Source organism: Dermacentor variabilis, chromosome 10 (genome assembly GCF_050947875.1).
Source record: "Dermacentor variabilis isolate Ectoservices chromosome 10, ASM5094787v1, whole genome shotgun sequence".
Lineage (NCBI taxonomy): Eukaryota > Metazoa > Arthropoda > Arachnida > Ixodida > Ixodidae > Dermacentor > Dermacentor variabilis.
This window is the reverse complement of record NC_134577.1, coordinates 48,208,499-48,235,378: the sequence shown is the minus strand read 5'-3', so window position 1 is coordinate 48,235,378 and position 26,880 is coordinate 48,208,499. Positions and strand designations below refer to the sequence as shown.

At 47.8% G+C, this 26,880-nt stretch overlaps 1 protein-coding gene across 2 annotated transcripts in view; it reads right to left on the bottom strand.

The window, feature by feature from the left end:
- Positions 1–26,880, bottom strand: part of LOC142560483 (uncharacterized) — a 143,196-nt gene that overhangs the window by 77,893 nt on the left and 38,423 nt on the right. For both annotated transcript variants that reach the window (XM_075672637.1, XM_075672638.1), the window contains 3 exons: positions 24,171–24,344; positions 13,450–13,602; positions 12,678–12,845 (listed from right to left, as the gene is read on the bottom strand). In XM_075672637.1, the coding sequence (XP_075528752.1) occupies positions 12,678–12,845; positions 13,450–13,602; positions 24,171–24,344 (495 nt within the window). The remainder of the gene's footprint in view (positions 1–12,677; positions 12,846–13,449; positions 13,603–24,170; positions 24,345–26,880) is intronic.

Below are 26,880 nucleotides of genomic sequence, written 5' to 3'. Positions count from 1 at the left end.
ATATTGGCTGGTGCGAACAATTTGTCTCGTACTGCACGTTGCAAACGGAGCGAAGTGTGGCGCAACTGATCGGGAGATCGTGAGAGGCAGCGCGCGGGTGACGTGTGGGCGCGATTCACAGCAGCCGCCGCAGACAGATCTCCGATCATGCAGCACTTTGTTTCCATGCAGATAACGAGCACTACTTATCAACAAGGAGAAAGTAAGGATGATTCGAAGTTATAACATGAGAAACGCTGAGGAAGCAGTAAAAAGTGGACGCAGAATGAAATCAGTAAGAAAACTTGGCACAGGACAAGCCAAGATGTATGCACAGAAGGATAAGCAGGGTAATGTCATCAGCAATTTCGATGATACAATAAAAGCAGCAGAATTCTATACTGACTTGTACAGTACCCAGAGCAGCCACGCTACCTTGTTTCGAAGTAGTGATGGACAAGGTACAGACGCTCCTCCTATAACTAGCGAATAAATAAGAAGGGCCACGCAATACGTGACCCAGGGAAAAGATGCAGGCTCGACAGAGTTCCGCGGTGCGTTCGCCGCCGATCCTCAACTCGCTGCTTGAGACGCGCGTACTGTCACGCGAGGCTTTGCGGTATCTGAATGCTTAAATGCTGTGATCGGTGAGTGTCACGTGACAATGTGCCGCGTTTTTCCAGCAGGCTGGGCTGATCGTCCCGGGACAGCCGAAGTCCATCGCGCGTCTCTTCCCTGCATTGGCCTTCGGTATGGATGATTCCACTTGTCACCACTTATGGCGAATTCCAATGACAGGACAGGAGTGTATCAGGGGCTGTTACGATCGGCCAGCGGGGGAAGTGACCTTCCAGCCTCTCTTGCGTAATAATGCGACGAATCGCTTCGTGAAGCTATCAATGCGCCCCCTCGGACAGCCCAGCGGCGACACCAAGGCGTGACACGCTTGGCGTATAGTGTTCATGGTTGGTACATTGCCGCCGTCTCCGACAATGGGAGCAAGGAACACTTGGAAAAGGGTATTCTGCGCCGTTGCCTCATGGCCATTGCTAGCCACCAAGGTCGTTTTACATAGGCTCAGGCTAATTGCTGTGTCATCCAAGGAGCCAAGACACGTCAGTTTCGGTCAAGCGTGGCAGTCCCTGTCTACGAGACTCCCAACCTTTCTGTGTGTTCAGTGAACAAATGTGACAGAGTGATTGTGCGCACCCTCGCCCTCAACACCGATCTCTCGGCAACTTTGGACACTCCATGTAAGTGAACGAAGGCATGACGGCAGATTTCCCTTGCCTAGGGATTTACGGAGGACAGAAAGGATTTAAGCGGACTTGTTCGGCTCCTCAGTGTGTGCTTCAATTCAGTCATGCTAGAGGGTTAAGACGGAACGGTCTAAACCAAGTACTCTTCGTTTTCTACGAGAACCTGTACCTCCCTACAACAACGTCCTTAGTGGGAATGAGTCGGACGAAGGCATGGGCCAGCCTACGCCTTTTGACGTGCCCGGCCCCAACTCTTACAGGATGCAGCGAGAGTGCGACTGCTTGTCCCTCCCTGCTTATGTCTTATGCTTAATTTAGCGCAGTTGACGTTTTCTTTTATTCTAAAAGTATTCGAAAAACATTCGCACATAAGGACAGCGACCATTCACTGCGAAGAAGGAATCGAACAAGAGACTATACGAATCATTATTCGAAAGTTTCGAATTCGTACGCCGCCAGTGATTGGCAGTTGGTGGTCGGACTTCCAATACAAAGACACCGATGTAAATGTCGCGTGCTCCCGGGCGGCTGAGCTGCGATGCGCGTTCGACGTGAAACACTAGCATTTTTTAAAGCTATTTAGACGCACTTGCTGTCTCGCGTTAGCTTTGTGGAGTCCGAAGCCCTGAAGGTTTAAGCACTGTTGGCGAGCGCTCAAAGAGGACAGCCTTCCCCTCCTCTTGCCGCACCCTCCTCCTCCCCGCGTGGCAGCTCCAATTGAGGGCTCCGGCTGGAAAGGAGCACGGCTGTTGCGTGACACGCCAGCGTGACGTTGAATCAGCCTATATGCAAAGCCACATATGCTATCGATAGCCTACCAGACCCTTGACTGGTTAACATGCCTGCCTTCCTATATTCCTCTCTCTCTCTCTCTCTCTCTCTCTCTCTCTCTCTCTCTATCGATACGTATGCAATGGTTGACGGTTCTGTTCTGTACGGAATTACTCACTGAAACAACAAAGAGATACGCAAATCCCTTGAATGCAACACATGCCGTCGAGCACATCAGTACGTTAGCAAAGCAAATAGCTTTAGAGAAGCGTTTGACTATTCGTCTATATAATTTGATAATCATCTTCGATTCTTTATGGCCCCCATTTCTGTTTTTTCAAGGAGAAGTATTATTTCGTTCAATGAAAACACATCCGAGAAACACTAAATAACAGATGCACTACCGCATGAACACGCTCTGGTAACAATTTGGCCAAACCTGACCTTCACGGCCACTCTAGCAAATCGCTTTCCCTTCTGCAGAAAATTTCTCGAAATTCGCACCATTTCTGAAATTGCTTCCGGATGTACCATGGAGTATACGCGCAGCACGCAGCTGTTTATCTAACGTGCACAAACAGTGGAGATATAACCCACTTTTTGATATCAACGTTAAGCGCATCTTTTCCTAAACATTTGAAATAAATGCTATGCGAAGAAACTCGCGACGCGTGAAATCTTATTTTAATCGAAAATACTCGCAGAGAAGTCCACATTCATCACCATTTGGAGCACTTGTAATCCAATAAGCTTTCATTGTGCAATCTCTCTTTTTTTTATTATTCATGTACCCTGAAGGCCCTTTAACATGCATTACATAGAGGGTTACACAACAATACATGTCACGGTGAATAAATAATGAGAATATAGAAGCATCTTCGCATTAAGACCCGCGTAGCTGTTCAAGTTCTGCACCACGTTTCGCAGCATTGTGAATACATGCCTGCACGACAGGAAGATGAGGCGTGGAGACCTCCACCCCGTGGCCCATACTGCTGCTTACTACGCTGTCTCCAGGATTGTGCCAGCGCATTCCGGTGAACAGACGACCAAGAAGTGAGGCCAAACACAGCCGAGCATCGCAAAGAAAGCCTTGCTTTAATTAGGTATCTGTATTATTCGTTTACAGATACAAGGAAGCGTAGCAACAGGAAGTAAACCTCGAAATGCCAAAATTGAGAAACAAGAAATTAAATAAACTTCATATTCTGCCGATCCCGGCATAGCGCAGGATGTAGAAGTGTCAGAAGTGCAGTGACCATACGTTAATGAAGTCTAGGATTTCTCTCAATTTGAAGAGTGGGAGAGTAAAATTAGTTAAGACGAAACAGGCCAACATAGACGCAGTAAGTGTAGAAACAGACGTATTCAGTCTGGTGCTCGTAAACAAATATGCAGCTTTTGAACAGAGGTAATGAACGAAACCGTAACTAGGCTGATTTCAAAACAAGCAATTGAAGTGGGAGGTAAAGGACCAAGGCAACCAGCAGGTATGCTCTGCCAAGTAACTAAGAACCTAATAAGGAACTGACAACGCATGAAAGCGCCCAACTCATGAAATCAGAATTCACGGAACGGTACAAACTGATCAACAAGAACAGAGAAATTATAACGTGGGAAAACTTGAAGCAGTAAAAGGTGGCCGCAGTATGAAATCAGTGACAAGAAAACCTTGGCATATGACAAGGCAAAAGTAAATTATGAGGTTTTACGTGCCAAAGCCACTTTTTGATCATAAGGCACGCCGTAGTGGAGGACTCTGGAAATTTTGACCACCTGGGGTTCTTTAACGTGCACCTAAATCTAAGTAAATGGGTGTTTTCGCATTTCGCCCCGATCGAAATGCGGCCGCCGTGGCCGGGATTCGATCCCGCGAACTCGTGCTCAGCAGCCCAACATCATAGCCACTGAGCAACCACGGCGGGTCTATGACAAGGCAAGATGTATGCACTGAAAGATAAGCAGTGTATTGTCATCAGCAATTTCGATGATATAATAGACCCAGTAGAAGGATTTTACGGATCTGTACAGTACCCAGAGCGGTCAGGCTAACTTCATTCGAAGTAGTGATAACGATACAGACGCTCCTTCTATAACTAGCGATGGAGTTAGAAGGACCTAGGAAGACATGACCCGAAAAACAGTGGCAGCAGAAAATGGAACAACAATTGATTTATTCAAAGTTGGAGGAGATATCACGCTTGAAAAGATTGCGTACCTTTATACGCAACGCCTCACGACTTCAAATGTACCAGAGAGCTGGAAGAATGCCAGCATTATACTAATCCATAAGAATTGATGAATCATAGGCCCATCAGTTTGCTTTCAGTAATGTATAAAATATTCACGAAGGCAATATCGAATAGAGTCAGAGCAACACTTGACTTCAACTAAGGGAACGGGGTGACTTCATGAGGCGCTTTTCTACAATGAATCATATCCATGTCATTAATCAGGCAATCGAGAAATCTGCGGAGTACAATCAATCTCTCTATGTAGCTTTTTATAAACATGAAAATACATTCGAATCAGTTGAAATACCAACAGTCAGAGGCGCTGCGTAGGCAATGAGTACAGGAGGCATAAGTGAATATCTTAGGAAATATCTATAAAGATTCCCAGCTACCTTGGTCCTCCACAAGAAAAGTGGAAAGTTGCCTATCAAGAAAGAGGTCAGGCAAGGAAACAATTTCTCCAGTGATATTCGCTGCATGTTTCGGAAAAGTATAATCAAGCTATTAGACTGGGAAGGCTTAGTTAAGTGTGAGGATAAACGGCGATTTTCTAATTAACTTTCGGTATGCAGATGACGCTGTCCTGTTCCGCAAGAATGGGGACGAATTGCAAAAAATCATTGAATACCTTAACCGATAAGTGTAAGAGTGAGGTTGCAGATTAATATCCAGAAGACAAAGCTAATGTTCACTATAGTATGGCAAGCGAAGAATAATTCAGGTTCGCCATTCAGCCTCTGAAGTCTGTACAGGAATACGTTTATCTAGGCGAATTACTCACAGGGGACCTTGATCATGCGAAGGAAATTTACAGAAGAATAAAACTGTGTTGGAGTGCATACGGCAGGCATTACCAAATCCTGACTGAAAGCTTACCACTGTCGTTGAAGGGAAATATTGGAGGACGCTTAAGCTTCGCCTTTAAGAGGGGAGCACGATAGCATTCAAAAATCCCTGACTGCTTCTCGCGCTTCCCGGCAACTGCAGCTTATGTAACCGTAATGTTTACCGAGAAACGCTGGCGGCGAACGCTATGCACGAAGGCGAGCTTTCTTGTAGAAACGCTGCCTCTTGCGTGGGCCGACCCCAGACTGCACAACCACGCCCAAAAAAATTATATCACCTTCAAGTTTCTTCTTTAGCACTTTTAATATTTCAGTCTCAGAAGTTTTACCCTAAACGGCATGCGCTGTTGGTGTTTTGTTTCACGTGCGGCATGTCAGCCTCGAAATTCCGAGGAACAATTTTGTCAAGAATGTAAGGCAAGGTATGAGCCACTTTAGTGATAGAATGGTGTGGCACTATAACCCGTGTATACAGCGTATCATATAGTAAGGAGTGGCATATGCATATAACTAAATATATATAGAAATTTTCGCTCACGGGTAACTCCACCGACTCTCTGCGGCACGGGGCCCTTAGCGATATCACATTAAAATCGTACAATCATTTCATCCTACCGGTGCTAATATATGGCACCCAAACTTGGAGTTTAAAAAGAAGGTCGTGAACATGTTAAAGACCAGGCAAATAGTGAGTAAAGGAAAAATATTAGGCGTAACATTAGGAGACAGGAAGGGATTGGTGTGGATCAGCGACCAAATAGGGATAACCGATACTCTGGTCGACACTAAGTCTGGAGCTGGGCAGGGCATGTAATGCGTAGGGTAGATAACCCGTGAACCATCAGAGTTATAGAATGGGTGCCAATGGAAGGGAAGCGCAGTTGAGGGCGACAGGAAACTTGGCGGGGTGATGAAATTGGGTAATTTGCAGGCGCAAGTTGGAATCATCTAGCGCAAGGCAGGGGCGATTGGAGGTCGCAGGGATGGGCCCTCTTGGGCAGTGGACATAAATACAGACTGATGATAATGACGATATCAGGCCACCTCCAGCGCGTGTGCTGCGTGTACACCACGTCGTAGCGGCCTAGTGACGTCATTGCTGGGTTCTGCCGATCCTCCTCCTTATCACCCAGACCTTCATCTACACCGTCCAATCACTACCAAGAACACAACCCTTTGGGCGCCGAACGGACGCTTCACTTCAATTGGAACCTCCGCAGCAGCTGTGGTGACGCAGAAATGACAGATATAATATGCGTAAACACGTACCAGCGGCACACTATTGTTCTTGGTCATGGGCGCAATTGAACGCATATAGTCTTTGAAGCCTAAGTAAATAACGAGCTAAAGTTATTTAGTCATCATCGAAGCATCGACTTTTTTTTAGCTGTCTTCAAATGTATAGTTTCGGGCCCTGTTGATAAGCACCGAATTCTATCGTTTGCATCACACTACATTTCCCGCACCTCCGGTCGATGCAGGTCAACGACATTCTAACCGATATTAGAGTGAAGTGTACTTGGGGAGGTAATGCAAAAAAAGAAAGTGGGGATACCAGATTATCTAGTAGAGAAGCATAATTGTTATCAATACAAAATAAACCAACAGGAGGGAAGAGGATAAGGCGGAGTGACGAGAATAGAAAATTTACAAGAAGGCACGCGCGATTGCAGATCTCTGCGGATATGATACATTCTAAAGGCCACTCTCCTTGCGAACCTTCCTCGCAACTTTTTCTGGCCATGGCTGCTGGGTGCTGCTGCCACTGCTGCTGTCTTGCCACATGAATAGTGAATCAGGCGCCCGACGGTGCGATCGAACCCCGATCCTCCTGGCACAGCAGCCCGATGCTCTGGGCGTTAGGTCACAGTCGAACGTACACTTCGATCGCGCCAACGGCATTTAGCTCTTTGACGTGATCGTCGCGTGTGCCCCATTGCGTAGCACGTGCGAGCGAGAGCATGTGCGCGCGTCACCGGTTTCCTTCACGCTTAAGACGCAGGAATAAATTGGGGCTCATTTACAGCATTTGATTAGCAGCGTCACGAAAGCTTCGCTTCACGTAGATTCGCAAATGTGCGCTGGATCCGCATTTTTTTTTTTATGGATCGCTTAATTTTCCGAACGTGAAGTTCTTTTTGTTCTGGCTTTGGTGGCACACGATCTAACAAGAAATACGCGCCATTTGATATACTGTCATCATATCTTTTTCCCTCCAGGCCTCAGAGAGCACATTTATTATGATTATTATTATTATTATTATTATTATTATTTCATTAAGGGGAAATGAGACATCCACCCAATCGCAGCATTTGCTACAAAGGAAGCCCATACGGGTTCCTCGAGTGAAATGCCTCGCAGTTGAAAAAATTGTCTAGGTGCGGGACTCGAACACGGGACCACCGCCTTTCCGGGACAGCCGCTCTACCACCTGAGCTAACCAGGCGGCTAGCAGATAGCAGGGCGAAGTCGAATTTGTCAAAAACTCGAAGCAAAGGCAAGCGTTTGACGCAATAGACCTGCGGAAATCCGCAAGGTGGAGAGAAGTAATTAATCAAGGAAAAATTAGACATATATTGAATATATACATACGCATGAGAAAAAAGGGAAAGTGAGCAGCAGGCAGGCAGCTGCCACGGGAAAGAGCACAACACCTGTCTACTTTTCAGAAAGGAGGAGACGGAAACGTAACTGCAAGATGGAAAGAGGGGGAGGAAAGAAAGAGCAAGATGACAAGCGTAAGTCAACGGGAAACAGTCACGCCGCTAAACTATAGGATTTACAAAAGAAGACAACATATTCAGATGACAAACACTACACATTTAGCCGCTGTTCGAACATCGCGTTCTCCGCAAACACTCCGTGCGCCTTAACGGAAAGCAAAGATTGTGTGCTCACGTCGAACGAATCAGCGAAGTCGCGGACCAGAAACAATGGCGACGTGCCCAAGCTGCGCTTAAACGAATCTCGTCGCTTGCCACATAAAATAAGAGCTAGCATATCGTGCTACGCTAGCTTAAACACCTCGCGAGGCCTCCCCGGCTTGATTTCTTTTTTCTTTCAACGCCGATTTTTATGGAGTCGCATGAAATTGACGCCCGTTTGTTGTTGCGAGCTTCGACAAAAATGTATGTGTGTGTGTGGGGGGGGGGGGGGGGGGCGGGGACATAGGATATATTTTGCCTTCTCCGAATAACATCCGTAGTTTGCCTCGCTGAATCGGTACAACGTTACGGAACATACGAGATGTGTTCAGGCCTTCTGGTATACCGCTGTACAAGGCCATACCGCAATAGACAGATTATCGCCGTCATTTCCATATCTCAGTCTGTGCCCCCTTATTGGACACTGACAGCAAATCAGTTCCGCGGAAGGTCACAAGATGGAGTAAAGTTCACGGAAGGGCAAATTGTCATCCACCCGATTTGAGCACAAAGTTAAGAGGAAATATGCACGAGTTTTTCAGAAAGAAAGATATAATAAACACTCTAAGAAAGATTTCTCCTGGTCGGGGGAATCGTACCCGCGACCAGCGCCTTTCCGGGGTGGTTGCTTTATATACCAACAGACTCAAGAAGAAGGCTAGCAGATCGCAGGGCGAATGTGAATTCATCGAACACTCGAAGTACAGGGACACCGAACACTGGACCTTCGAGCTGTCGATTGATTCGCCCCCGGCACTACTATCTGGCAGCTTCCTGGTTAGCTCAATTGGTAAAAGGACCGCCCCGGAAAGATGTTTGTCTCGTGTTCAATCCCAAAACTAGGACAGATTGTTTCAACTAGTTAGTTTTCCTTCTCAAAAACGCGCGGGGTTTTCCCTGTAGCTTCGTGCTTCAATCGGGTGAATGTGACAGTTGTCTCTTTCATGGCACTGATATCAAGGTTCATAGGGAAAGGGCTGCAATAAGGCTTGACTGCAGCTTCGTAAACTGTCCGACGTTGGGGATGTTACGTAGAAGGCCAGCTCTCGTTACGCGAAATATTACAATATCGTGCTTTGAAGCCACTAGCTGTGAACAGCAATTACTGATACGCAAAAAGTGCAATAGACAGTTTTTCACCTTACACCACGAAGCAAAAGTCACGCTTCTCGCATCCCTCTGCTCACGTTCCCATTCTCGCTCTCACAGTCAAGCTTGTGCACATATGTCTATTTTACAACTTGTCTTTGTACAGAGCCATCTAAGAAAGACAGACGGGGTGGGGCAGGACAGACCTCAGCTCTATAACTTCCATAACGGTGCACCGTTTTACCAACGGATAGAGCACGGCCAATCGACCGCTAACTTAGATAAGTTATGATTATTCTGCCTTCGCTTCGTCTTTATGAACGCACACGCGCATGCAGAGTGACAAGAGCACCACACTCAGTCTCTCAAATACGCAAGCATGTAGAACAATAAAGAAATGCGCCCGTCGTTAGCGCGCTATGCAAATATACGCTGAGAAAAAGGCAAAGAAGAAAAAGGCAAATAGGAGAAAGGCAAAGAAGAAAAAGGGGGATTGTGTTTGACGTTCATTACGCGCGCACAATCCGGCGTCGAGAGGCGGCGGTGCCCCAGCTGCCGGAATCTTGAATATTCCGGTCTTTCTTGCAGACCCATTTCATATCTGCTTCGCTTTAAGCATATTTTTTTCATTGTCTCTCGACCCGTACGACCATCAACTTCAGACCGGCGACGATATTTTCGGAACCGACGCGACGAGATTTTCAGCGAGACAGGGGAATACATGCATCGCGAAAACGAGAACCACGGGTGCGACAAGCACCCTTGAAGATACAAGAAAAACACGTTTTTAAGATAATGTTATTCGGATCTTCTCCATCCGGCGTCTCCTTAGGGAGCCGGTTTCCAGCATAGAAGGCGGAGAAAAGCGCGTCTCTGGAGACGCACGTTTCAATGGCAGCGAATGGAACTGTTCCTTGTTCTGAAACTTGAAGTGAAATCGAAGCGTAAGTCCTTCAACATAGATCCTTACTTGTGTGTGTGCATGTGTTTGACGCGTTTTGTTCCAGGGTAAGCAGATATCTCGATTCGTGTATATCTACTCGTCTGATAGGTTTACGAAAATTCTCGTTGCAGGCGTAAATCCTCTTTGCCCTTCACAAACATTCGTTCCGTAGCTGTACGACATCTGGTGACAAAACGTCCGCGAAAAATGCGCGGCTGGATTGCACGGATGCAGCTCACTGAAAACAAAAGGTTGATGCACATCAGGGAATATCTGTTGACTACGAGCTGCACGGAAATTACGGCATCAATATTGGAGTATACAGCTAAACCTCTGTTGGCCATGCCAGCCCACGCTCGATGAACGACATGTTTGTCCATTCATTTGTTTGTGTTTGTTTTCCAGTAAGTGGCACCGTTATCCGCTACGCATTTGAGCAGCTTTAAGAAGAAAAATTAGCCATTCCACTCTGTGAAGGTGGATTACCAGCGAAGCTGTTTAGCACACGACACAGAGGTGACAAAATTTTGAACAAAGGTACGAACATAGTTATTGTCCTGATCGGTGGTCATCGTGACGATGGGTATGTACACACATTCTCGTATCACCTCTGTTATTAAATGCGTCCGTCAGATAAGACAATGAATGGCTCATACCCGTAAAGAAATGGTTCATACCACCGTAAATAATAAAAAATAACAATAACGTGCCCCCCCCCCCCCCCCCCCCCGTTACGACAGAAGAGAAATGAAATTCTACGCTGGAATGATGAGCGGCAACGGAGCCAGCTGTGGAAGACGACGACGCTCGCGCCATTGCTAATGATGACAGTTGAAAACGAAAATTAAATTATGGGGTTTTACATGCCAAAACTACTTTCTGATTATGAGGCACGCCGAAGTGGAGGACTCCGGAAATTTCGACCACCTGGAGTTCTTTAACGTGCACCTAGATTTCGCATTTCGCCCCCATCGTAGATGACAGTTGAAGTTGACGATAGTTTTCTCTTTCCATTGAATGGCTCATACCCGCTTGAACTATGAGCGGCAACGGAGCCCAGCTGTGGAAGGAGACGACGACGACGACGAGCGCGTGAGCAGTAGTGGCACGTGCGCGTCCGCGCGGTTGCGCCGAGGGGCGCCAACGAACAAGTAGCTAGTTCGCAGGTTGTTCGCGGACAACGGGAATGCCCTAGCCATATAAAGCTTCGCTGTAACAAAAACAGAAATAAAAAAATGAACGCCCGTGCTTCATAGAGTGCATCTGACTATTCTTATGGCGTAAGCATTCTTTGGCGAGCACCCCAGCCCCGTCACGCGAGTAGTGCCTCGTATCTGAACAAAAATAAGTAATTTGCAAATACATTTACTTGTTATAATAGGGCAAATACAGTTGATTGGTAGCTTCATAAGCGATAAGGAACAATTAAATATTCATAGAGATACATAGGGCTCCTTAGAAGATGGATGGGGAAGCTTATTGTAGGTGTGGGTCAACTGAATTTCGGGGTGGGCGAACTTGAAATCTGGGGTTGGGTCAACTTGAAATTTGGGCGTGGGCAAATTTTTAGTTTGGGGGTGGACCAACTGAAGTTTGGGGGTGGGCTAACATAAACTCGGGGGTGGGAAACCTGAAATTTGGGAGCGGGCCAACTGAAGTTTGGGGCATGCTTACGCATGCTTAGGCGACTCCAGTGAAGTTTTTGACATTTCCGGTGGCTCTGTCAAAAACTTGAGCGAACAAAGCTACTTAGATCCATTACGTACTCTCATCACAATGTAAGCGGAAGTAAGTATCGAAAGGGCAGCGTTTCCTGCCAAAAACAAAATTCAGCGGCGATGTATGGGTAAATGCGAGAGAGACGCGTCAGCTTTACGCCGCACCTTCATGAGGTCCCGGAGCCGTGGCTTAAACAGCATTCACCACATTGCAAATTCCTCAGAAGCTGTCGACCCACGTGATGCCTGTTCAGGAGCAAAGTGCAAGCGACGGTGGCCCGGACTTATACACTATATACACTCTGACACTCCTAATACTAACATTATAAAGAAAGAAAGAAGGCTTCCTATCAAACGAATCCGTAGAACACGGGGAGGCATCGTTCCTAAGATGGTCGCACACAAGATTTTTACTGCATATGGCTTGCGACAAATTTCCCAAATTAGAACAAGTAAATTAACAACCGCCGCGGAGCCTGTTGTCCTGAAACAATCGGTCAGTAGCACACTCGAAGTCGCCACCAGGTCGACCAGGTGAACACGCGCATAGCGTGCAGCGAGACAATAGAACCTGCTCCAACTTCAGCAACCGAATAAAATCCAGCGTTAGACCGCCCCACCATGAACCTTTCATCAGGCGCTCTACTGCTGTCTTTGGCCCTAACCGAGCGCGACTAAAGCAGTTCCACTAGAAACGATCGTAATGAAAAAGCGCTCGTGCACCGTCAACTGGGTGCACGTTTATGAACCCAAGGTGGCCAGAAGGGATTCGCAGCGTTTCTTGACGGTGTCCTTCATAACGGACTGTGCAGTTTGGGGACGCTAAATTATATTTGTTTAATGTACAGCGCCTCACTCACCGAATGAGTATGCGCTGTGCCACTTGTGATAAGAAAGCGGACAGGAATGACTTACACGGGTGACAGGAGAGGCGGTACCAAAAGCGGAAGCAGGCCCGAAACCTGAGTGGCCGGTAAGGGGGCGACACCAATTTCGCCGGAATTCCCACGTCCTGCAGTGCTAGTCGATGACCCAGGCTCTCCAGCGCCATGTAGTGTCCGGAGGGCGAAGATTCAGAGGCTCCTGCGCCATGGGAAGGCAATAAGGATTATCACACACGCAGACGGCATCTTTGAGCCGCAAGTTAAGCAGAAGGCACGGTACGATGATTCAGCATGCGCTCCGTCGTTCATTCATCGTTCGTGTGCTTTGCACGACACAAACTAACGGAACGGGAGGAACAATGGTAAGGAAGGAAAACGCAGACACGAGAAAGTGCGCAAAGTGTCCATCAGTGCTTTGGTTCCTGGTTTGTCTCTCTTTCGTCCCGCTAGCTTGTGCAGTACAGAGGCGCAAGAACGGAAGCCCGCCAACTAGCTCACTTCAACGGGCTTTTACAAATGAAATTTGTCCTTCAACAGCAGGAAATTGGGCCAGCCGGTTTTTTAGCGCCATGGGGATAGGGCAAGACAGAAAGGCGCAACTATCTCGTGTAGTTTATTTCTTACGAAGCGGACTTTTTTTAGAGCGCAGCTCTGAAGTGCGCGTTCCTACGGCAAGCGTCGTCGTCGTCGTACCTTGTAATCGAGCGAACGAGCACAACAAAAGACGAGGGCTGCATCCACGCGCGCGCGTCCCGTTTTCTATGCGCTACGCTCGCACGCAAGCCCGGCGAGCGTCGCCTCACCGACAGAAGTGGTGACGTTGTCGACGGGCTCCACGTCATCATCTTCGCTGTCGTGCTGCCGTGAGAACTGGACTCCGCTGCTCAAGTCGGACGACCAGCCGCACTGGTCCAGGGTCTCGAAGTCGCACGATGGGTCAGGGTCCGTGACGGCCGCTGCACACCGCGAGACAGAAAAACGAGCGACAGTGGCGTCTTGCTACAGGCAGCACAAGTGCACGGCATAGCGTTTCATACTAACAACACCCGCGGACAACTTTCGGTACCGGTGAAGGAGAAGCTAAGGAGGCGAAGCGCACATATGACAGCGCTCGTCAAAATGGCGCCGTAGTGTCATTCGTTTATAAGGTGGGGAATATGAAACACGAACACTTTACTTACTACGACGCCTACATTAAAATGAGACAAAAAATTTTTTTTAAATAAATTAAGGGGTTTTACGTGCCAAAAGCACTTTCTGATTATGAGGCACGCCGTAGTGGAGCACTCCGGAAATTTTGACCACCTGGGGTTCTTTAACGTGCACTTAAATCTAAGTGCGCGGGTGTTTTCGCATCTCGCCCCCATCGGAATGCGGCCGCCGTGGCCGGGATTCGACCCCGCGACCTCGTGCTCAGCAGCCCAACACCATAGCCACTGAGCAACCACGGTGGGTTAAAATGAGAGACTACGTAGATACCACTAAGTGTTAAATTAGATATTGATATTTCCGCATTGCTCTGCCGCGTTTCGGCAAATGCGAAAGCGCTGTAATGATTTTCCGGACTCCTTGGCGCCGTAACGCGTGTTTACAGCGCAGTGTGAATGCTCATCAAGCATGAAAATTGTTGGCTGTGCGTGAATTTGCTTCTCGATTTGGATTAACCTTCCGGATTTCCATTGACATCGCGGGTTCTCATGTTGCAGCGTGATGCATTTGCTTTACTTTGCTTCCTCTTCGTGTCATTGCTTTACGCTTCCAAGCGCGAGTCGACAACTTTCGAAACGACAACTTTCCGCTGTTGGGACTCGTACCCATGCCTTCCGCATCACGAGTGCGATGCACTTCATGAATGCACGTGCATTAGGAGGAGGAGGAGTAGATTTTAATGGAGAGAAAGGAGGAGAGGTCGGCCTGGAGAGCGTGTCTCTAGCCTGCTACTCCTCACTGGGGAATGGGGAAGTGGGAAATACAGGGAAAGGTATGGACAAGATTACTCTTAGTGTATTGCGTCTCCAGTGCGCATCCGCATATTGGCCAACGTGTATATAGTATCTCATTGTACCATATCATAATCATCCGCCACGTGCATTAGGGTATGTGCTCTAGATCTGAACCTGTGAGTGAGGTGACTCAATGCCGCTTCTACCTGCGAGTATTAGGCAGGTATTAGGTATTATGTAGTGCGTAGTGCGTAGTGTGTAGTACTTGTAGTGCACTAACGTGGCAGCAGGCAGCTGGACAATGAACCCTCTTATGCCGTACCTGGAGGCATCGAGGCTGCCAGAGTCGAGATCAAAGCTATGCAATGAACGAGAAGAGGGATCGAGGGTCCTTTCAATTCCATTTTTAGTATTGACATAAAAATAAACAGAAGTAGTTGTCGCCATCCGCCGGCGACTCCTACTCTTTCTTGCTTGGCTAACAAATTTTGCAAAATGGGTGATTCTCGCATTAGGTGAAACCGAAAGAAAACATTCTTCTATGTATTTGCACTAAGAGGAATGTCTCTGTCGAAAAATTCTCGTTGTAACAGAGTGCGCGAATGTCTGGGGCGCATAATTTTCGCGTGGGAGAATGCGACAGACACACTATGAAGCAGAGTCAACATTTATCGGAAATGCCAGCGTCTTCCCCTACTTTAGCTAACATATAGTGTGCCATTCTGGACGTGCTCAATTACCACGATGTTCGCATCTTGAGCCAATCAGAAAAGACGTAGCCGTCGGGCAAACCAGCCAAATGCCCCCTTTCCCTGATCGCCTCTGAGCCCCCTCCCCACGCCTACGGCGGTTCGGCCGCTGCTGATCCTTCCCTCTTTCTTCCACCACTCTTTTCTATCCCTTCCCCCCTGTGCAGCACGGTTGAGGTGTCCTCATCTGAGAGACAGTTACTGCGTTGCACTTTACCCCAATTCTTCCTTCCTCAAATAAGAATCTCTATCTCTCTCCCCCGAAAAAAAAAGCTGGCTACGTCAATGCCTTCCAGGTCTTTTATGTAACTCTTTGGCGTCGTGAACACATAGCAGGTGGCCAACAAGTCTGTTGTACAACTTGCGCTGGGACGCTATTCTGGACATTCTCAAATTCCGTCACGTCGTCGTTTTCGGCCAATCAGAGACGACGTCGCCGCCCTGTGAACCAATCAGAGGCGTCAAGATGGTGAATTCGACAATATGACGGAACTATCGCCCAGAATTCGGGATATCACGGTTCCTAATACCCCATTTGAGGGCGTCTACCACGCGACGCTTCCTCCTTGTGCATAAAATCGCAGTCGTTAAGAACCGCTTGATTTTTGACGTTTCCGCTTCGGTGTTGCTTGCTTGCCGGACACAACTTTGCCCAGTAAAAGGTTCAACTCTGTTAATTATTTTTAGTACCGTGCTTATCTGCCCTCCCTAGTTCGTTATAGGGCAAGCAGTTTCGTTGATGCCCTGCTATCTATAGTTTTCAGAAATTTACAATCAATGTAGTTATTAGAAATATAAAAGGCAAGCATTTACGCATAAAGTTAGTAGCCGAAGTAATCTATATTTGGCCACACACATTGTGAAAGTGTCGCGATTTGCTGATACGCTCGAAATCACCTAATGAAACTTATTATTGGTAATATAAAGCGCTTCTCTGCTAAACAGAAATATTGCGATGTTATAGGTCACAATGTTTATATGAAGAAGCATCAATGTTCTGTCTCAACAATTCCATGCAAAACCGTTAAAAGATAAATGGACTACCCATGATTATCAGACGGTCTGAAGGAGATGCAACTCAACATACCCCGCTAGTAATCTCAGTACACTCAATACTCTCAGTAAGCTAGTGTATACGTCAGCACGCTGAGTGAAGTCAGACGGCCTCGTGTGAGAACCGCCAAGTACGACAGATGAGATGCACCGACGCCGATTCCGGCAGCGTCGATGTATTACGCCAAATAGGTCTCCAAATGAATCAAGATGACCAAAATGCATCCGAAGTTCACCACTCCGACGTGCCTCGTAACCATACCGTGGTTTTGGCACGTAAAACACCAGAATTTAATTTACGATAACGCGTTTTTAGCCGCATAAAAAAAATGTTGCTGCAAACGCAAGAGCATCTGGCATTCCGGCAGGTGGCGTCAGAATGCCAGATGTCCTCGTGGATGGGCCCTAACTGGCGGGAAAAGGCGGGCGCCGAGGCGAGTGAACACTTGATCACACCCTTTCCCTCCTCCGGAGGGAGGGGACGCCTGTGACACCCGCTAAGTGACGTAAACAAAAAAGCATAGGACATGTAGTATCTGTTCTAAACAATATGATGGAATACGCATTACCCTTTTTCTGACTAAAGCTTTGTCAACTAGAGGTGCGTGTGCAGCGAGTCGTCCTCAGGTTAATCTTTACGGATGAGATTACTACGCGGACATAATGTTTGTGTGGTGGAGAGAGAGAGAGAGAGAGAGTATCTGTAGAAGTTAGCCTCGCGACATATTAATTTGTCCAGCAAGCCATGGCGTCTCACCTGCGATGCTGTAGAAGGGTTATACCACTTAATTTGTATTCGCAGACGCTTTACAAACGCACAGGCTGCCTGAAAGAATGCTTTAAACAAGCAAAACGACAAGCATCTTGAGTTGGTGGACGTTATTAAACTGTGGCAGCGTCCGGGTTAAGAATTGCGCCAGTCACCTTCGCCCTAGGGCGCCTACAGCATTCTTTCATAGATACAGGCCTTAACCAGACTGTCGTGGTTCACTTGTCACATGTGCTTCATCCTAATGAATGAAGAACACCTAAATCCGAGTGGGTGACACGAAATTCTGACTATGCGCAATAATATGCTGGGTCGCAAAGTTGAAGGAAGTTCGCCCGTTCACTTATCCTGATAGCTAGTTAAAAACAAGAACGATACTAGGCTAAGCAAACCGATCACACTGAAGCATAGCGCCTAAGGGTTGAAGGAGCTTCGCAACCACGGTGTGGAATCGAGCATATTATACTGAGCTGTCGGAAAGCTCACGTAGCGGCATAAGCACCTCTAGCACACTGAAGAAACCCTTTTCTTTAAGTTTTCGTTGGACTTTCCAAATAAACCGTCAGTTTCAGTGAAAAGTTGGCATCGGTATTCTTGTTGCAGCTTTTACAAACTAAGCCCGTTAACCTGCCCTAAGGTAAGTTGAATCTAGTTTCCTCGCAGAAAGACCACTTGAAATTCAGTAGACATACTGTAGGCTTTAGCGATGTTTCATATCGAATAATTTAATTTTCAGCAAAGAGCGAGAGAAAAGGATAAATGAAAGGCAGGGAGGTTAAAAAGTACTGGGCCCGGTTGGCAACCCTGCACTGGGGGAAGGGAAAAAGGCGATGAAAGATTAAGAGAAGCGAAAGCCCGCTGTGGATATCGCCGACGTAGTAACAGTTTTCTGCTCTATATATATATATCACAGACAGTCACTCATCTCGTAGCTTTCAAAATTCGCAGCAGCGTTTTTGTGGCCTTTTCCAAGATCTTGTTCAAGGTGAATGGTTTCATATCCAACCGGCTTGGTGCTGTGCAGAGGTCACGTATTTCATTTTCAAAAGGAGGGTAGTAGCACAGTGGGTGTTCTACAGCCTCGTCGACACCGCAGGCATTGCACTCGGCGCTATCGGCCATTCCAATCAAACACGTATGTGCACTAGTGAATGCAACGCCCAGGCGTAAGCGGCACAACATTGGTTCTTAACTTCGTGGAAGACCAAGTAACAGCCACAGTTGCATGGGCGAATCGGGAGAATGCAATCGACGCTGTGTGAATTCAAGTATGTGCCACTTCTACGTCATACGGTACGCTAGCCTGCTTAAATGCTCCTTGCTTATATGCTGCTTGCTTAAAAGCGTCCTAATTATTGATCGTAGTCCAGAAATGTCGCATACAAGCATGTCAGGGAGCAAAAGTGTCTCGCCGGTGACTTTCGCACAAAATTTCACATCGGAGTTTATCTCAACGTGGTTTTGGTAGATAGCAATAGCGTTAAAAGGATGTTGCTGGGGACATGAGACCAGGTAGGGTGCGCCATACAAGGGACAGCGGCTTGCGAAGGTCCAGTGACTCACAATAGCATTTCCATCTTTGGTCTTCTAGCTTATCAATTCGGTGCTGTATCTTCCTTTGCATGCGCCGAGCTACTATCGGGTCGAGAATTGACTTCGTGCGCCTGCACTTCCCTCCTTTCAGCTCGCCGACGTAGTGCACGAAGCCTTTGCAATTCAATATCATACTCCGTACGCTTCGATGAATGTGTGAAGCAACGCGTACAATCTGGCATACCGTTTGCAATTATGCCTTCTAACCTGCGTGCTATATGTTTCTTGCATGTGTCTTCTACGAGATCTTCAAACACGGGCCAGCAATTTGGCGAGAGACAACCCGTAATGAGGCTTCTAGTCCATCAATTCTCACATCGGTCGGAATATAATCATTTCCATGGGTTTCAATATCAATGAATCACTGCACTCCCAAGTCAGGCAACGTGACACCAATGTCAAGTCTAGGCAGCTGCTGTACGTTGTTCCTCACAGAGATGTCGGGCTTCCATAATTTAGGTTGTAGCCTGATGCAAAGGATATGAGTGCGTGACCCGCCCCTTGAATTCATCCTGGAGCTTCCCCACATCTGTTGGTCAGCGTTGAATTCCCCTGCTATTATTCCAGAACCAGGAGTCACAGCCATAATATCTTTTAGGCTTTTGCAATCCAAGTGACTTGTTGAAAAAGTGCAGGCTCCAATAAGTCAGAAGACGGCCTCTTCTCTTTCACATTAACACACACGTATTAGTCATCGTCGTGTGGTGGAATGGGCTCGGTGAAATACGTAAGGTACTTGAGAATGTAAAGAGAACCTTACTACTTCGGGCACACGTGGTTGAAATGAAACGTTCTTTCTATGATAATGCTATGGTAGCCCATCAGTTCGGTTCACATGTAATCAGTATAGGAAAGCGGCTTTCAAACACGAACTGCCGGAAATATGAAATACGTGAACTCAGGCTTCTCAAATTCCATGGCGATATGAGGGTACTTCTGGTATCATCCCAGAACGAGTGCTGTTGTCAACGAGCCATTGTTCTGCTGTACAGGTTCTCAACCAATGGACATTTGAAGGCTTGCGAGAACTGGATTGGTGGCATGCGGCACTTGTAACGAACTTACAGCTGTTGGTGTCTGTAGCTTGTCCAGAAGAAGCAAGGGACACTTCATATGTTCCTGATAAATTAACGGACCGAGATCAACAAACTGTCGTCATGCTCAGCTCTCGGCTGAGTGTAGCACTCAGTCGAGAGCTGAGCACAAGAATTTGTTGATCTTTGTCCGAAGTAGAAGCCTAATCTCGCTCAGCAGGTGCATGTAGCCTCGGGAGTTCTGGCCAAGCGCCAGTTGCCGTACAACTGTTAGAAGCTCCTTTGTCGTTAGAGCCTGCTGCGTTTGGCCTGGGCGGCAGAGAAGGTGATGATGTTGGACGTGGATCACGTGGTACAGAGGCTTTGGAGGTTCTTGAACGACGTCGGCGACGTGATCGTTATCGCTTACTAGAGCGATCGCTTCTCGGTGAGACGAATGGTCTCTAACCATTTTCTTCAATATTGCCATTTCCTTTCAAATCGAATGGCAGTCCTAGGACGCATCGTGAGGCCCGCTGCAATTCGAGCACTTCAGCACACTGGCCTTGCACGCGTCAGTGTTGTGGGGCCCAGCGTATCGAGAACACACGGTAGTGCACGCTCTATTTACGTGGCCTAACTTGATGCATTTCCAGCACGGCGTGTCTGAGGTGGCCCACCAATACATGTGATGGGAGGGATTCGTCCTTTCTTTACAGACCGTGACGTGCCACGACAAAACGCGTTTGCAATGACAATGTTTTCTCCAGCTGGCTTGATTAATCAGTGGCAATGGTAGCGCATTATGAGGGCGGTCTTCCATCCCATCGAGTTCCGTGACTTTGCGCAACGCATACGCGTGTTCTACGTCAATCGCTAGGGCATTCTTGCGCGTGTTCGCTCTGATATATTTGATTTTATTCGAAACCGGCGCCTCCAGATGTACACACACGGCTTGCCTGTTGAGGGACCTCATTTTGCCAGTGGCGAGAACTGGCGCGAAAGGGATGGCAAGTACCTCGGTATTCCACGAGGACCTCATGGTGGACACATTAGAATTCCATGATGTGTTGAGAAACCGTCTCTTTGTTTCACGGCTCCGCACCAGCTCGAAGGTGTCGTCACAAGATTTTTCACTGCTTACATAGTATAGTGCGTGGTGTCATTGTTGTCAGGGTCGCTCTCGGTGCCGTTGCGCTTCCCGGAGCCATCCGCCACGGGCAGTTCCGAGTCCAACGGATGCGCGTGAGACTTCGTCTTTATCGCAACTAGGAAGGAAACGGCAATTCGCTGGCAAAGACCAAGAGAGAGAGAGAGAGAGAGAGAAACGAAGAGGAAAACGTAGGGGGGTTAACCAAGTACGTTCCCGGTCGGCTACCCTACAGGTAAAGTCCAAGACTTTCACGAAAAAAGTACAGCTGGAAAGCTCGGCGTTCTGCCTGAAAGTCACTTAACGCAAGCTGCTTATGCTGCCTATCATTTCACGTGACGGTGACAAGAACTTTATTAGAGGGTCCTGAGGAGCTTGATTTGGGCGAACCGAAGGCTCCCCGATCAAGTTGGTGGCTCGGCCCACGACGGGACAGGGAGATGGTGACTCTCCACGACGTCGCGGGCCCTCTGGACGGCCTGTAGTTGGTTTGGGGAATCCGGGCTCTTCAGCAAGGCGTCCCACTTGGACTTGTTATGAAAGTCGGAGCCCGCGTTGTACGGGCACAGCCAGTGCGTGTGGTCGAAGGAGCGTGACCGCATTTGGAGCACGATTGCGGGAAGTTGGGGTCTATCCAACTAAGCGCACTCGGGGTGAGGTAAGATCTCGTCTGTAAAAGCCTGAAAGTAACAGCCTGAGCTCTGTTCAGTTTCGGGCTGGGGGGAGGGAATTTTCTCCTGCTAACTAATTTGTTAATTTTTTTCTAGCAACAGCGGCGCTTCTGAGATGTTTTGCATAGCGTTTGAATCGTACAGGACTTTGCTCAATGCTTGCGCGCAATGCTTGAAAAAGACTTCTAAACAATTGCATGAGGCTTTCATGGAGATTGCAACAGGTTTTTTTTTAATATTCCCGAAATATACTTCAGAAGATTAAATGAAATTGTGCGGTGACTTTCAGAAACTGCGCATCTGCTTATGAAGTACGCCGTAGTGGGGGGGGGGAGGGGGGGACTAGATTAATTTCGACCAGTAAGGGCACCCAAACATGCACCCAAAGCAAGGAACCCGAGGGTGTTTGCCCTGCACCTCCATTGAGAATGCTGTCGCTGCTGCCGGGATTCGGACCCGCGACCTTCGTGCTCAGCAGTAGCACGGCCATTTTTAAATATTCTGGCATCCATCCACTATCGCTATACACAAGCCGGTACAGCCAAAGCTTCGCACGGTCTGGGGATATCGAAGCTAGTGCTAACTATGGCTTCTCCTGCTGCGAGGCTAAATCACTGTACAGCTCACGTCTAAATGTGGCGTTTACGACAGCTCATTCCAGCCGTATTGGGATGGCCGATAGTTTGGCGTATGACTCCTGTAGGTGCGAGGAAATCATCGAGCACCCGTTGTGTATACCTGACCTCAGTTCGTCTCTCTCGCACGCGCCCTCTGTCGAGACAACTGTAAAGAGGCTGGACTCATGACCATCTTCGAGTCAAAATACTGGAACCACGGCCACATCCGTTGCTGGCGGAAAAAAAGCTATTTGGAGAACTAGCGCAGTTATTGAAATGCACTGCCCTGAACTACCGTTTATAATCATTCCGTGCATTCACCCACGTGCACTCAGTGCTAACAACCTTTTTTTTTCTCTCTTCTTATTCCTCATTTCTCTTCCCGCCTGTGTAGGGTAGCAAACCGGACACTCATTTGGTTAACGTCCTTGCCTTTTCTTGGTTTCTCTTTCAAGCTACCATTTCAATCGGTCGCCATCAAGTTTAACACTTCCCAAGTAACGGCATCTACTGTTTCCGAACTGGCCGCTCTTCGCGCTGCTATCGAATACATTGAAAAAGAACTGCCTAGCAAATGGGCAATATTTCGTGATCCTAAAGCAGCCCTCCAAAGCTTGCGAGGTTTACGACGTGGTAATTACGAACAGCTGGTGTCTCATATCAAGGAAACTTGCCATTGCGCTTCTGAACGAGGACGTGATATATCTTTCAGTGGCTGCGGGACATTGTGGCATCGTTGATGATCACCTCGCCGATGACGCTACCCGACGTGCCCAGGATGGAGCACTGACACTCCTTATACCCTTATCGAGAGTAGAGAGAGCAGACGCTGCAAGAGAGCTTCGCAGTCTCGTTCGCACTATCACGTTCTGTTAGTGGCATACAACCTTGACCCATCATTGAAACTGAAATTACCAGCAAACCTTTCACGACCAGACGGAACACTATTGTGCCGGCTGTGGGTAGGAGTAGCATTCACTAACTCCTACAGCTATCGTATTGGAATGGCGGATTCACCAATGTGCGCTAAGTACAAGTGTGAAGAGACCATCAGTCATCTTCTGTGACACTGTTCTCGCTTTGATAAGCAGCGTCAGACTCTCCAGTGTGCCTTGAATAGACTGGATGACAGGCCATTTACGGAAGCGAAGATCTTGGGAGCCTGGCCTCACAGTTCATTAGCCCAGAAAGCAGTTCGAGCTCTTTTTCGCTACCTGAGGGCAACAGACTTGAGTGCCCGACTATAGACACCCTACACCTAAGTTCTCTCTCTCTCTCTTTCACTCCACATTCCCCTCCCCACGAGTAAGGTAGCAAACTGGACTCCGTCTGGTTAACCTCCCTGCCTTTCCGTCTTCCCTTCTCTCTCTCTGCATGTGCAAGTTCGATATAGACACGTCTTTTTTTCTCTTTCCCTCCCCATCCCCTCCCCACGTGTAGGGTAGCAAACTGGACTCAGTCTGGTTAACCTCCCTGCCCTTCCTTTCTCCCTTCTTTCTGACTTTCGATCTCTCCTTACGCCATCATCGCCAGCATGTTATTTTCACTGCAAGACGAAGGCGCCTTCCAGTGATGTCAAAGTACCACTGTCTTAGGTCAGCTTACCCTATCTTGGGCGCACATACTTCCTAAATTAATCTTACCACCTAATTATTTGCCATCCTCTGCAGCGCTTCCCTTTTCTTTTCAGCCATTCTATGTCTCTAGCAGACCACTGTTTATCCATCCTACGCATTCCATGGCCTGCCCAGCTGCATTTTCACCCTCCTAATGTGAACTAACACATCAGTTATACTCCCTTTTCGCTCTCTAATCCACAGCCGCTGTCGTTTTCATGCACTACGCGTGCACGAACGCACTGACCTCCGCGCAGCAAGTAATCAACAACGCACAGAGGTAGTCCATCGATAAACGAAAGGTGTATATACGCTTCACTCTAGAACAAGGTGGCTTATTGTGCACTCACGGACGCATGTAGGTCTGGAGCCGTTCCAGGAGCGCCCGTCGCAAAATGCCGATGCTCCACCGCGAAGCGTGTAGCCGAGGCGACACCGGAAGCGCAACATCAGGCCACGGCCACGCACGTTCTCCACCGTGCCACGAGGAAGAAGGTCTCGAGACGGAAGACGGCAACCAGGGGCTGTAAAAGAAGCACGTGTGTCAGCACGAATAAGTGATACAGCGGGGCAGCTGTAATACGACTACAAGAGACGCAGTTCTGGTTGAACAACTGCACAGTAGCGTAATACAACGTAAGCCAACGCCCATTTCGTCGAGGCCCTGACGAAGACAAGTCGGTTTGCTGAAACCTTGGTTTCTTGTCCGACTACTACGCTGACGTCAGAGTAGCACGAGCCATAACATAAAACCACCTGGTTGACAACGGTCCTCTTTTAATCAACACCCCCCCCCCTCCTCACAGATGGCAAACTATATATACGTCATCACCATCAGCCAAGTAGAATGCACACCAGCACAAGCGCATCTTCAAAGACTCTCATTATAACTGCCCTGCGTTGACAACGCCAACCTTATGTCTGAAAATTGCAGTTATGAAAGAAAGATACTGATCCCTTGTAGTGAACGAGCTAAGTTAAAAGGAGACAGAAACTATGCCTCAAGTTAACCTTATTTGCCTAGGTATGTTGCCGGATGCAATGTTTGGCTGCTAAAATTTAGATCCTTCGCCTTGAAATACGTATAGTGAGTGTCGATGCAACAGGACAAATTTATAAGGGTATTCTTTCTTCTTTATAGAGCGGAGCTCTTTGGCACCCGTTCCTGCCGCAAGCGTCGGCGCCCCACCTCGTAACCTAGCGAACGAGCACAGCAAAAGACGAGAGCGAACGCGTAGCGCAGCGGAAGATCAATGACGGGGATAGCGAAGAGAGCGCGAGGAGGAAGGCGCAGGAGAAGGGAACCATGAGGCGGAACACGTGAGGAGAAAAGCGTAGTGCCGCGTACGACGGGCATTGCGGCGACGATGGCTACGAGATGTCGCTAGAGTACCGCGTGTTATCTGTGTGGAAACAAAGCGCTGCATGAGCGAATGTTCGTCTGCGGCGGCTGCTGTGAATCGCGCCGCCGCGTCACGATTAGCGAGGCTGTCGCCTCCACAATTCGCTCCGTTCGTAAAATGCCGCACCAGACGTTGTCTGCGCCATCCACTATATCGTGCAATGAAAACAGGTATACAGCTGCGCTGAAATTTCCGATTAGGGAATATCGTAACCTTTGATGAACATATTTTTTATGAAGCAAGCAGAAACAATGTGTAACTGGGCATTGCGACTCCAGGCCTCGGTCATCACTCGGGCTTAGACATCCTGATGCTTTTCTCGGCCGCGACGTGTGCCACTACACTGCGTTACTGTCACACAGCTGCGTGCAAACGAAAGAAAACAGGACACAAGTCTCGCATCGGCACCCACATCATCTTCCTGCACCCTTCAATAACGATCAATGGAGAGAGAGAAAAACAGTGGTAAGGAATGGCGATATGACGTATGTTATTTAATATTTTATTTAAACGGAGAAGGGGAACTAAGCGGCGCGAATTTTTGTTAGTCATAACCAGTTGATTCTATATATAGTCCGAATTAAGAGTAAAAATAGTAAGCTAAAGAGAAAATGAAATTCGGACTAAAAAAAGAACGATAGCTTCCGCCGGTTGAAGCACCCCCAAGCTCAGCATTTCACGTGCGTCAAATACCGCACACATACATAAATACAATGGCAAGGTTCAATGTGTGTGCGTGTGCGTGGGCGTGTGCGTGTGCGTGCGTGTGTGTACGCGCGTGCGTGCGTGCGTTATGGTGACGTCATTAGGCCACGTCATCTTCGGCTTCCCCCTCTCCGAAAGAAAAAACTACTTTCCACTTCAAGAATAACGATCGTAAAACTAGAGTGCCTTACATGTACTCTCCTACCCACTTTTACTATTTCATCCGTTGGCTAGGTTTAAGATATGATGCAAAATTTGCCGATTATATCGCTAAATAATGGGACTAGAACGTGCCGTTATCTTTTCTTTTTTTACAATGTGGAGATTTTATGAGCGGAGTAAGAATGCACAAATACAGAAAACGCCCTTAGGCCTAGACTGCTTCAAGCGAGAATTGAATTAGCAGCTCCTTAAGTCTGTACGTAGCCCATGCGTACTCGATTTCTCTACAAACTACTCAAGAAAAAGAAAAATGTTACGTATGAGACAATAGTTTACAATTCGAAGCACCCTACATTCAAAGAATCATTCTTTCAAATTGCACGTCTATTTGTGCGCTAAGGAAGGAAGGAAGGAAAAAGTGGAGAAGGAAAGGCAGGGTAGTTAACCAGTTTAGCTTAACCTGTTTGCTACCCTACACATGGGAGAGGGATGGGGGCGATGAAAGATGGGGAAGGGGAAGAGAGAGAGAGAGCACATAGCACAGCACACACACATCGTCCGTTAGAGTCCATCAATCTGGCATGGTACGTGATATAACTGTCACAGCCGCTTGTCCAATCCCGCCTCTTTCAAAAACCGAAGTAGTCCCTTCGTCGCCTTCACCTGCGATGTCTTCTGTCGGCGGCATGTGAAAATCGTGTCGTGGGACAATGGTCTAGTGTCAAGGTGCGCTAGAACGCATGCCAGGGAGTGTCGCTGAACATTATATTCAATGTGCTTCGCGTTCAAA